Raw genomic sequence first — 13,127 nt, 5'->3', positions numbered from 1 at the left:
AGTAAAAATCGAAGCGGGTATAATTTGTTATTTTTTGTTGTTGTTGTTGTTTGTACCAGGGCACTTCGTATCGAAGGAGTTGTCGTGGGAATTTCGAAAAGGGCTCATTCGATTGAAAATAGAAAGGGCTGATGCCTTTTTTAATATTAGAAAGTAATTGGAGGGCAACTACTCCCCCTTCCACTCCCACCCTCCCATTTGCCCATAATGTTTAAAAACTAAATGTTACCTTAAGATTAAATCAAAATGCACTGTGATAGTGCTAATTCCCAATAAGGCATCTCAGCAGTATCCCAAGAAAGACTGAGGGTATTATGTCCAAACTTTCGGGGCTACTTCTGCTCTTAAAATTTAACCAAATCAAAATAGCGTAAGTTTATCCAAGCTATCAAAGAAAGTAAACAGATTTTTTTGCGAATTGTATCAATTTTTCCATTTCAGGTCAACTAGAGGAGTTATGAAACAAAATTAAACACTACTATATGTGCCCAGATTTTTAAAAGGGTGTATGTTGTTAAAAAGTTTTGAAAATTTTTCTCCAGCATACAAATAGCAGGCCAAACTATAAAATCTTATGAAACGAAAAGATTTAAAGTATTATTATCTTTTTCCCTGAAAAGACTATGTCAATATAAAACGAACAGAAATTAATTGAAAAAATTTTTTTCTTCAAAATAAGTTTCTCAAAGAAAAGTAAAGAACTCCATTAAACAAAAAAAGAGCAAAAATAAAATCAAAATAATCCACCAAGCTTGAAACTACCACAAATCAGCATCGATAAATAAATGAAACCCAAAACGAACAGAAATTACAATAAATAACCGAGTCAAAGTCAAAACGAGCAGAAATTAACTTAAGTTGGGCGCAAAACCCTTATGGCTTCCCAAGGCCAGAACAAAATTTGCACTTTACTGAAAAAATATAAATGTTTTTACTTTTGTAACTTTAATAAATCAAATAATATAAACATTTTGATTACTAAATATCAGTATACTTATAATAAACTGACAATGTACATTTATTCGTGATCTTTCAGTGCAAAATTTTGTTCTGGCCTTGGGAAGGCATAGGGGTGCTAGGATTCAGCTCTTTTCTGTGGTGTAATCCAATTCGTTGCTCAAAAAGACAATGGATCTATAAATTTTTGTTTAGATGAACACTTTCAAAAATGTACAAATGCTAGTTTAATATAATCCCTCTTTAGGAGAAATATATATATATATATATATATATATATATATATATATATATATATATATATATATATATATATATATATATATATATATATATATATATATATATATATATATATATATATATATATATATATATATATATATATATATATATATATATATATATATATATATATATATATATATATATATATATATATATATATATATATATGTAAGTTCGACCACCTTTCTCTTGAAAACAAATTAATTTTGTATTTTTATATAGTGGCTTTGGGGTTCTCATATATGTTGAGTTTAATTGTATATTTTCATGAAGATGGGACCTATTTTGGAGATATTTAGAACCCTCTTTTTAAAATTGTGCAAATTTTAAGCAAAAATTGTGGAAGCTACTGTGATTATTTTGTCTATTATGAAAGTTGTTTTTGCTGATGAATTTTAAAATAAGTTAATTTTCCATATTTAGAATCAGCATAAAGGATAAATTTTGTTGTAGTATATATTGTAACCAAAACTTTGTTTTTTAGAGTTTTGGTTTATATTGGCTTGCAAGGGTTGCTTTTTACTTGCATTTTTTTTTATCATGAAGTGTTTGATCCTAGAGTCTTTTCAATGTGAGAAAGGATGTTGCTCCCTCTTTCAAACTTGTTTTTATATATTCAATTTTAATACTCATATAACAATGCACCAAGAATGATAATCATTCAACTCTATGGTCAATATTCCTGCAGTTTTCAAAGAATTTCTTTGAACTCTACCTTTCTCTCTTTTATGCAGGTAAGAATATGAATGTAAAATTTTATCTGAAAGTTGAAATATTTCTGCCATAAGAGGGGGACAGACTCAAGCTCCACCCTCTATTGTATATCTTTCTGAAGACTCACTGCAAATCTGGGCATTAAAATACACATCTAGAGGCTTTATGCCCCCCTTCCTTACCCACAGAAATATCCACTGACCCTGCCCCATTGTAGCTGATGTGCAATTATACACCACTGTACCTTACTTAATTGAAGCCTTAAATTAACCACCTTTGTTAAATGAAGCTAGAAATAGTTTTCTTTATTGACTGTTTGTTTTGCATGGGCCTTAGGCATATTTAGTAAAAAATTCACTACTGCGCGGCTTTATGGCCTTGGAAATTGGCATGTCCAATATTTAGTTTTTCAGTAATGCTAAATCACCTATCTACCTCAGAATTTTAGGTTTTGGTGTTTAAACTGTTTTTTGAAAATAGACGAGATTTCTCAGGCTCATAATTTTTGTTTGGCAGCTTCAAGCTTAATAAATTGCTTAAAATACAAAAACCTCTTATATTTTTCCATTTTTAATTTCCCCTTCCCTTTCCCTTGAAAAGTCTGACCTCCGCCCTACTAAGCATTGGACAAAGTGCGTCAATGTGAGCTTGAATATGAAATAACTGTAATTGCAGATACACTCAGGGGATGATTGAGGATACTCCTCCTCCCGCCAGATATGTTTCAATTATCAAGAAATTCACCTTCAAGAAAAACATGGCAAAAATTGTAATTTTGTGTTTCCCATCAGGAAAATCTTGGGATACCCCCCCCCCCCTTCACATTCATTCAAATGTTGGACCCTTGTTCAATTATGACTAATATCAACTTATTTATTTTTGTATACTATATCTCTTAGAATGCTCTTGATTACTGTCATAAGATATCAGTTGATTTGTAATTGATTTCAGGGAAATATAGCCAATCCAATTTTATCCGGATGTATATCTGGTAGCCTCTCAACTTTGATGCTTCAACCATTTGATGTTTTGAAAACAAGGTTGCAAGATCCTGGGAAACATGAACCTCGAAGCTTGTTTGAAGTGTTTAGAGGTTTGGTTAAAAAGGAAGGCATATCATCCCTATGGCGAGGAACTACTCCTGTTAGTATTAGCATTAACAAATATAACCTATCTTTGATCAGTAAAAACGGTTTTGAAAAGAATGTATTTTATCCTATAAGATATACCAATTGGTATTGTAATCACGCAGGACTGGACTTAGCGACGTGCGGGTCCAAGGTCAAACTCATCAGGAGAAGGACTGTTTTGATGAAAAGGACTGTTGGATTTCTGCAATTTTACTTGATAGTGTGCAGAAACTACACAAAAACTACAGCAAACAGGAGGGGGCTAATGCTCCCTACGTCTTTTAAAGACCAGAACGTCATTCATGCTTTACTGGAAATAATATACGTTCTGTCTTATACACCGTTAATAAATACAAAATTGCTCAGACTCTCGGAAATGAATGTCAATATGTATTAAACTATCAAACTGCATTTCATTAAATCTTTTCAGTAATCTTATTTAATATGATGATTTTTTGTTTGTTTAATGCTATGACAAATAAAAAGTCGCTGCTCGTGTAAAGACACCAGATGGCCAAACTCGTTTCTTCCGCATTCAGTAAGGAGTTAAGCAAGGTTGCGTCTTGTCATCGCTACTTTTCGTAATCGTCATTGATTACATACTGCGAAGTACAAGCACAGACGGAATCAAGCTGAATCCAGAAACACGCTTCAATGATGTAGATTTCGCTGACGACATTGCCGTCCTGAAATCATGTAGGCAAAGAATCCAAAAACTCCTTGATAAAGTGAGGGAGAGAGGTGGCCTGGTCGAACGGAAAATAAATAATCAGAAAGCAAAATGTATGGCTACCACAGATTCACCCCCTAGCGTCACTAGTGGAGACCAACATATAGAGCAAGTCGTTCATTTCAAATACTTGAGAAGCATAATAGAAAGTACCGGATTGACCCCAAAAGAAGCGCTCACAAGAATCGGCCAAGCCAATGGGGCCTTCAATAGATTACGGAAAATATGGCGGTCCCAAAGCTTCTCTATACGGCTAAAGCTACGACTCTTCAATAGCATTGTTATGCCAGTGCTGCTTTACGTAGCCGAAATCTGGCACCTGAACCAGGAACAAGAGAGATGAATACTTGCTTTGGAAAACACATGTCTCAGAAGAATTCTCAACATCCGTTGGCAGCAGAGAATAATAAACCAATCCATCCGTGACAAGATTGGCCAGCCTCTTGCAACATATATAATAAGAGTCCGCCGATGGAGATACCTTGGCCACTACTGCGTATGGACAATCTCCGACTACCAAATGCAGTGCTCCATTTGCAGCCATCGGGTCCACGCCGCAGGGGCAGACCCAGAAACACCCTGCGTCACACGTACCAGACGGATCTCCGTAACCTGCACACGTCAATCCAACCTCACTGGGAGGACGTACTTGCAGCAGCAAACCTGCGGGAGGATTGGCGGCTCCTTCTTGATGCCCTGGGTGCCTCTGGAGGCACAGGCGGATCTAAGGTCTAAGGTAAGGCTCGAAATAAGAATTGTTTTCAGTTCAATGTAAATGATATTCTGGTCTTTACAGTGCACAGGGGCGTTAACCATACTCCTGTTTGCTGTGGTTTTTGTTCGTTTTAAATTTAACTTGATTATTTCTCTTCGTTTTGAGTTTCACTTCTTTATTGATAGTGATTCATATTCTTTTACATTTGAATTATTGACTTTATTCGCGCTTGTCTTAGGTTTCATATAGCTATTCACCTTACTTTGGAATCTAATTTTGTGGAAAAAAGCTTTTTTCAAATTAATCTATAGAAAAAATCCTAATAAATCGACCAATGGATATTTTCCTGGAGCTTATCTGTAGGATTATGTAAAACTAGCGCATTATGATAAACAATATAAGATGTTTTGTACAGCAGAAACATAAGCACACTTGGATGTTATTTTACGATATGAAAAACCAACATTTTGAATGTTTGTATGTAATTTACTTAATTTGAGACAACTTCTGAAAACTGCACGGGACTGAAATCCAATTGAATGAATTGTTTGCTGTTTGGTCAGAAATGAATATTTCATGATTATAGACAAGTTTAAATTGAAAACATCTTGGTAGTATTAATTTTATAGACGTTTCTTCTGAATTTGCATCATAACTTGAAATTATTCGTTCTGTAAAAAGAAACAACTGGATCTCATCGAATTAAATTATGGTTTGTTAGTTATATTTCAAGTAATATTAAAGGTTTTTTTTTATAGTTAAAATTTTATGTTACTAGGTATTGTTGTTATGGCTGGCGAAAGCAATGTGTTGCATTTTAAGTCTGTTAATCTCTTTCGGTTTAACGGTTCTTCAGTTCCTGAAATAACATTTTTTTTGCTTGAGTTTTATGAGAATATTTTATTGCTTGAGTTTTAATCCTATACTAAAAGTTGTTGATATCATCACTCGATGTAATGGCTATGGAGAGCCTTGTAGATTATTATTAGTTATAGATTAGTATTTTATTTTCTTCAGGCTACGTAATGGCTTTTCGGTTATCGTAAACAACATTTTTTTTTTCTTATGCGTAGGTCTTGTGTTTCAGTGAAGCGATATCGCTGTGTAAACCTACAAATAGAGGGAGGTATCATCAGTCGGTTTATTTGCATCAGTTTTATGCTAGGCAAATAAACCAAATGAAAAGCAATTCCAATTTCGCCCTTTATTAATCTCAGTTAGTTTCACTCTTGTATTATTATTTTTTTCAATTTCGCTTGAATTCCGCATCAGAAAAACTTTGTTTTTTTCTATCGAAGGGGATAAGTCTGGTGCTGAAATTGTCCTAAACGTGATCCAGTTGAGTTGGTTGTTGGTTGTTATTGAGTTGGTTTTTCTCATGTTTCTTAAGTCACAAAGAAGAAGGTGTCTACGTAGCTGATAATGTCAGAAAATGGACCTATTGTTATTCAATTGAGCTGCTGCAGTATATAAGGAAGAGGATGTGCTCGGAGCTGAAAAGATCCAAAAAGAAAAACAATACCTACTTCTCGGTTGTTGCAATATGCCCCATGTTTCCAAGAACGAGTTATCTCTCTGGTGCCGAAAATGTCAGAAAAGAATCATATTGCCTTAGTTGCTACAAGTATCTGCGGAAGCAGGTAAATAAGTTGTGAGGCCACGCTGGCTAAGTGTAACCTTTTGTTTTATAGTAAATGTATTTTTTTTCAGCGCTGAAGACGGCTTAATGGAGCTCTTTGCTAAAGTATTTTCATTGTTTCCATGAAAATTATTTTCATTTCTTCTGTCTTTTTGTTTCTTCAATTTTTTCAGAAAGAAGGGGTGACTGGTGCTGGAAAATCCAGTAAACAAGACATTATTGAATGCATCAGTTTTTGTAAAACGTCTAAATTGTTTAAATGCTAATATTTTAGTGTTAAATGTTTATTCTGTTACTATTCAGCTCCATTGTTCGTCTGTAAAAGTGATGCATTATGCCTTTTGCCGGATATGGATGCCCACTTTTTAATAAGATTACTTAAAAAAAGAGGTGTTTTTGATGAAGGTAAAGAGCAAAGTTGAAACTTATGAACAAAAATTACTACTTCGTGGTTTGTATAACATATTATTGAAAAAATTGTTTCAAACAAACTGGCTCATGATATTTTCCTGTATACTTAGAATCCTGAAAAACAAGCGCTTTGCTGAAAACACAAAATCGACGTAACAGAACAGAAACATAAACAGGAAAACCCTTAAGTGGACTGCAGAAAATAAAATAGTAGTTCATAAGGCTCTCAATAGTCCTTTATCGGCCATGAAGTCAATAACTTTTACGATACAATTTTAACTCGATAGAAAACTCAAGAAACTTAGTTTTCAGCAAAGCGCTAGTTTTCACAATTCTAGAAATAAAGGGAAATATCACAAGCCAATTTGTTTGAAGCGGTTTTTCAAAATATGTTGGATAAAGTGCGAGACATAAATTTTTGTTCGTTTTAAGTTTCAACTTCGGCCTTTACTTGCATCAGAAAAATATTATTAAAAAAAAAAAAATTTTCGCAATTTTTTTTAGGTTTTAAAAATAATGACGATAAACCTAACAAAAAGATTTTTTTATAACTGAGGCAAAGAGATTAATGGAAATAACAGGAGTTTTACTAAAATAGGGCATTAAATATAGGCTTAACTTCGTATCTTTCCTAAATTTTACCTTAAAAGTATGGAATTTGTCACAAAAAGAAGCCATGGGGAATTTTCCTTGGCATCTTCGAGGAGTCGCAAATAAAAATTTAATTATCTTACTTACTTAGACTTAGGTCCTCCCACGCCGTGAGGCGAATAAGGTTGCAACTGTTGACGTCCACGTCACTCTATCCTGGGCCAGCGACCATTTTCTATGAGATTATTAAAATAATTTAAAATATATATTTAGAATAATTTATAAAATTTGTGTTTCCATTATTTTTGCTTCTTTGACTTCAACATTTCAGCAGGACTGATGATTGGAAATGAATCAACGCTTGAAAGAGAATTCGCATTAAAAGAAAAGATGCTCTATCCTATATTCGAACATTTTTTTTACAAAAACAACAGCACAGAGGCGTCACCACTAGACCAAAGTGTCTTCTAAATAAGATTTTCTTTATATCATTTGATTTTTTAATTAACGGATTAATTACATGCTAGAAATATAACGTAACTAAGGTAACTTAGACCTTAAAACTTTATCACTAGTCCATGCGGCTTTTTAATGCTCTGTCCACTTTTACATCCACAAACTGCACGCCGGAATGATCCATACTTTTGAATTGAGCCTTTAAACACCCATCTACAATGTTTCCTGTGTGCTAGTTCCATTTTTCGCAATTAATAAGGGGCGTGCCCCCTTGTTTTGCCCCAGCCTAGATTTTGAAAATTCTTCTTTTGGAGTCTTTTTTTTTGGAAAAGGCCCTTTTGTGGTATTTTCATTAAAAAGGGAAAGCAGACCAAAGTGCAATTTTGGGTGCTGCATGGCACTTTATGATGGTTTTATCAATTTTACTTTACAAAAGCGGTTAGATATAAAAATTAGCTTTTAAATGAGCCCTTAAGCAGCTCTCTATCATGTTCCAGTAGCCATCTAGTTCTGCTAGAACTAGATGGCTACTACGAATAATGAATAAGACATGAATAAACGAATAATATTAAGGGAGGTTGGGAAGGGAGGAATATAAAAGAGGGGCGATTCTAAAATCTCACAAGTCCTGTCTTAAACCATGAAGATTATGATAGTACCATCTTGATTCTTCTCAGCCTTTCTATTCTGGAAATGGCACCCAAAGCGCACTTTTTGGTGCTATATGCCTCTTTATAATGGAATCATCTGGTCAAATTCATAAAAAGTGATTAGATGTAAAAATTAGCTTTCAAACGAGTCCTTAAACAGCTCTCCATGATGTTCTAGTGCCCCGAAAAAAAAGACAAAAAGAGGACGTATCAGTGCTACCCTTGCAAAAAGGGATTTTCCTTGTTTTTCAAGGTGAATGGGGGTTGTAACTGTTCTAAACAAGGTTCTAACGGTGTGCTTTTCGTTTTGATCTGATGTCGTTTTTGAAGGGGTACTCTTTCAAAATTCCTGTAAATTTGTTTTCAAAATAACATTTTGCTGTCTAGATTAATGGAAGTATAATTACCGCTCCTGAATCAGCTACAAATGGCAATTTTTTTCTCACTAGACATTTTTTTTATAAACGCATTTTTAAACTTTTGGTTACTGTGGGCTATGGTTAGCTCTTTACTAGGTTGCAGTAAAGTTAACTAGGTGGGCGACTCCAGAGAATTCAAAATATGGCCGTAAGGGTGAGTTGTGTTACTGATCGGGTACCCTTAAGACCTCCAAGTGAGAAATTTGATGTGGTGTCAATGACAGTTTTTTACGAGTATATTCCCTATCCCTCATGCGATTAGCTATCTCCACTTGTAACACTGTTTTCCAAGACAACACGGCAAACACATAGAAGCATAATACAGTCACATTACCTACAAGAGGAGAAGCTCTGCTTGGAGAATTTGGAGAAAAGCTTCGCAAGAGGCTGTACCTCTATTGGGAATAGTCTCTCAATGAAGGTTATCCATAAAAGCTCGTCTATTGATTCTTTCAAAAGGAAGTTGAACAGCCGCGATTCTAGGGAGTAAACCTAGGTACATGGTTGAAAATTGGCATATCAGGCCCTAAGTCTTAAGCTGCCTGTGAGATGGTGACGGTGGACGGTGATAATTGTCAGAAAGAAATGAAGGCTTCTTTTGCTGCCATCTTTGAACAGGCCTCTTTTTCAGCTGGTATTTGTTATTTTGGAAAAAAGCGCTACAAAGAAAAATTTTAAAGTGCTATTTACAGGTGATATACTGTTACGTAGTCGCCAAGTAAACAAATAATGACATAGTTTGGACTTATGCAAGGTGAGGTGGCATGGTTCTTGCTGCCTTGGCTGCTTGGATATAAAATCTCTATCAGTAGCTGTTTAAACAAAGGCTTTCAAAGGTAGGCTTAGTGGTTTTAGTAGTGACGACCTTCATAGGAAAGAATTAAACATAATACCATCAGATAGTAGGAGGCTTGGGAATCAGCAGCCTCCCAACGTCTTTCGTTAATTTTGTACGTTTTAAAATCCGGTCTTAGATAAAGCCTCTCTGACTCTTTAGCAAAAAGAGGGTTTTCATAATGCTTAAAATTCAAATAGGCTACTTTTTGAAAAAATACACTTGAATTGGACCCTTGTTAATTTATATTCTATATATTTTCTCCTTCATTTTTAGACATTACTAAGAAGTGTACCCGGAATAGCCATATATTTTACATCTTTAGAAATTATTGAGGGCTCATTCAATCCCGACCGAAACTCAAAAGTACTATCATTTTTAGCAAGTGCATTTTCAAGAACCACAGCTGGCCTGGCCGTTATGCCTTTTACTGTGATGAAAACAAGGTTAGAGGTTAGTTTTCATGTGTTAACCTAGTTCTCCTCCAAGTGTATTTATTGTTGAAGATTTAATGCCTAAATAATTGCCGAATTCAAAAGAAATTAGGATAATTTTAGTCTAAGATACTACTCATTAGGGTTAGGGCTGGGTATACCTAGCAGCCCCTTGTTGCTGTTCCAAATATTACGTCTGCTTACTTTCCTTAATTCAAATATTTGGAAATAATTTCCAAATATAATTTCTTAATTTGGAAATACCTTCCTTAATTCAAATATTTTGAATATTTGGGAATAATTTGGAAATACTTTTCTTAATTCAAATATTTGGAATATTTGAAAAAAATTTGGAAATATTTTCCCTAATTCAAACTTTTAGAATATTAGGAAATAATTCATAAATAAGTAATTCAGTATCATTAAAACGCTCTGCTATGTTGTTTCTCTTCTCTTATATGTTACACTGTATAACAGACATATCGTAGAATGTACAGTATTAGTGTCTCTGTCCTACGTTTGTGACTCAACACATGATGCGTTTTAACCTGCCTCCTTTCACATGTTTAAAGTAATTGCTACCCTTTCATACTTAACGACCACCCTTGCAATTATAGTGGATGGTCCATGTTTATGCTCTTAGAGCTTACAAAAAAAGGCTGTTGATCCTTAGTTTTCGCTCTTGAGCTATTTGTACTCTTCGCTGTAATTTAGATATGATTATTTAGAAACTATGCACTGTTCTCTTTTCTTCTTAATTGCATCACTTTTAAACTAAGCGTGAAAAATGTATTTTAAGAAAACCTGTTATTGTGTCTGCCCCCTTTATTAGTGATCAAAAGAATATGCAGCGTCAAGTACTCAACGCACACTCTTAAGATGGTCCTTGAACCCTCAGATCTCCCGATCCTTAGCGCAGTCATGGTGGTTGTCTCCACAGTTAGTCTATTCAACTTACATGCTTTAGATTTTGTTTTTATTAATGGTTGGATCGAAACTTGAGCCAGGAAAGTCAATTGTTTCTTTACAGCCAAAGACAGAATAAAATTGTAGTTTATCTTTCCTCGGAAATAGTTGCAGCTAAGATGTGACGGAAGACGGTAAATGTTATTAAACAGAAGTGACCAAGTGATGTCGCGATAGTAATTATGTTTTTTGTATTAGATTGAAAGTAACATTTTCTGGTCTTTTGAGAAATTTTTGGAAATAGTCGATTGAATGAATAGCTATTTAAAAGCAAATACCGCTACATTTTCAGTAGTACATAAACAGTAAGGTTTATTCACGTTAAACGCCAATTTTGTCGTCCGGAAATACGAAATTTTAAATGACCCGAAAAAGAAGGGTACTCTCTATTTCCCTCCATCACGAATTTTTTTTTCATTTAGTGACGGAAAACCTGGATTTTGAAGAAAAATATACGTAGCTTGCTTATTCAGAATTTATGTAAGTTCCGGCTCATAAATATTTTTTGGCAGTGTTTGAATTCCAGCTGGCATGTCTGACTCGCACTGTATTAACTTTCAGTTTTATTTCAAAACTTTCAATGCACTGTCAAGCTAAGTTCGGACAGACGACGGTTAATTTTGTTAATCAAAATCGATCTAGCGGCGCCGCATTATGAATTCTATCTGGCACACCTGTCCAAAAACGAAATTCCCTGAAGTCCTTCTGGGAAATTTCTCGGAAAGTCTTATCTAGTTTTTTTGTTTTTTTCGTTTTAGTCTAGTTTTTTTTTGTTTTTTTTACATTTTTTTGTTGTATAGTGTTTTTCCTCTCTCGTTTTTCCACTCTTTGTATTATTTTCTTGTTTCTTTTAGATTTTTAGTCTAACTCTTTTTCCTTGATAAAGGCTTCTAAACATAAATGTTAAACATTTCAGGTTAAATATTGTATATATTTTTTTCACTGTCTTAATGAAAAATTTTACCAATTATTCATATATTTTTATTACATTTTACTTATTTTTAAGTGATGCTCTTTTATTGTACTCGTACTGACTCTTTTGCTCAGGTACGGATGTTCTGATAGTCAATATTTTGCCACCTTTTGAGCAGGTCTACTCAAAAGTAAATAATATTTTATGAGAGGATTAGATAAGACTTGGTAAGATTAAAATAAGACTTGGGAACATCTCACGTTTCGACTCCTCTATATATAGAATTCATGCTTATAAAAATAGGTGTGCTAATATAAAAAAATAAATAAATCTGCTATTTAAATAATGTGCTTATCACAAAAATCTATGTAAAACAAACGACTTTTCTTCAATTGTAATGTTAAAGAGTTGTAAGCTATTCTCATCTGTCTCTATGAAAGTCTTCAAATTAGAATTGTATTTGAAACTGTATTCCTAAGTAGGAAAAAAAAACTTATGAGAAACATAACTGCCTGCGATTAAATGATTAATTTGAATGTTTAAAAACGAATTGCCAAAAACAATCGACTAATTTTGTATTAGCCTACATAAAAAGAATAAAATTGCAAATACCCAGCCTTCCATAGTAAGACATCGTGTACACTTTAATTGCAATTATGATTGGTAAAATAGCTTGCGTAATTAGGCTTGAGAGCTGGGCTTTAGAAATATTTGACTTCGAAAGATGTGTGGCAATCTTGCCTCTTCAGTATTTGTCGAAAACGTCAATCAGATTTAAGTGACGTTTTTGATTAGTGTGCTTATGTCACATTCTTGCCGTTATGCTTAAAAAAATATATATATAATCAGCTGGTTTTTGCCTTCTTTAGAGATCCCATTTAATTTATTTTACTTTTTTTCGGGTCAAGCTTTGCAGATAAACACTAGACCCCAGCTCTTAGCTTGAAAATAAAGTTATTAAAGTCTAAGAAAAAAGTGCCATCCAGCTTTGAATGGCCAAGGATCATGTAGCTGTATTTTTTTTCAATTAAATTGACAGTATGAGTTCATAGAGGGATATGCAAAATATATTTCAATCTCATTAATTAAGACGAAAATATATCTAACAAAGTTCTAATACATCATCTTCATCTTGGTGAGATCAGAAGCACTACGTTGTTGTTTTTCTCCAAATGTGTAAAGTGCAGAACCTCGTAATTTCAGATGCTAAAGTGAGGCAAAACACCTGTTCCTTCTGCAAGTATAAGTAAGTGAAGTAGTAGTCTATGCATCAGCGTTG

General features: G+C 33.9%; 1 protein-coding gene across 1 annotated transcript in view; it reads left to right on the top strand.

Moving 5' to 3' along the window:
- LOC148954334 (mitochondrial glycine transporter-like) overlaps positions 1-13,127 on the top strand; it is a 38,533-nt gene that overhangs the window by 11,593 nt on the left and 13,813 nt on the right. The window contains exons 2-3 of the mRNA XM_089086262.1: positions 2,911-3,102; positions 9,812-9,988. Of these exons, the coding sequence (XP_088942388.1) occupies positions 2,968-3,102; positions 9,812-9,988 (312 nt within the window). The 5' untranslated portion in view covers positions 2,911-2,967. The remainder of the gene's footprint in view (positions 1-2,910; positions 3,103-9,811; positions 9,989-13,127) is intronic.

The sequence above is a fragment of the Artemia sp. Qi Xiang Cuo genome, chromosome 3 (assembly GCF_049724085.1).
Source record: "Artemia sp. Qi Xiang Cuo chromosome 3, ASM4972408v1, whole genome shotgun sequence".
NCBI classification, from domain to species: domain Eukaryota; kingdom Metazoa; phylum Arthropoda; class Branchiopoda; order Anostraca; family Artemiidae; genus Artemia; species Artemia sp. Qi Xiang Cuo.
The sequence above is the reverse complement of the archived record's forward strand: the minus strand, read 5'-3'. Positions and strand labels throughout refer to the sequence as shown.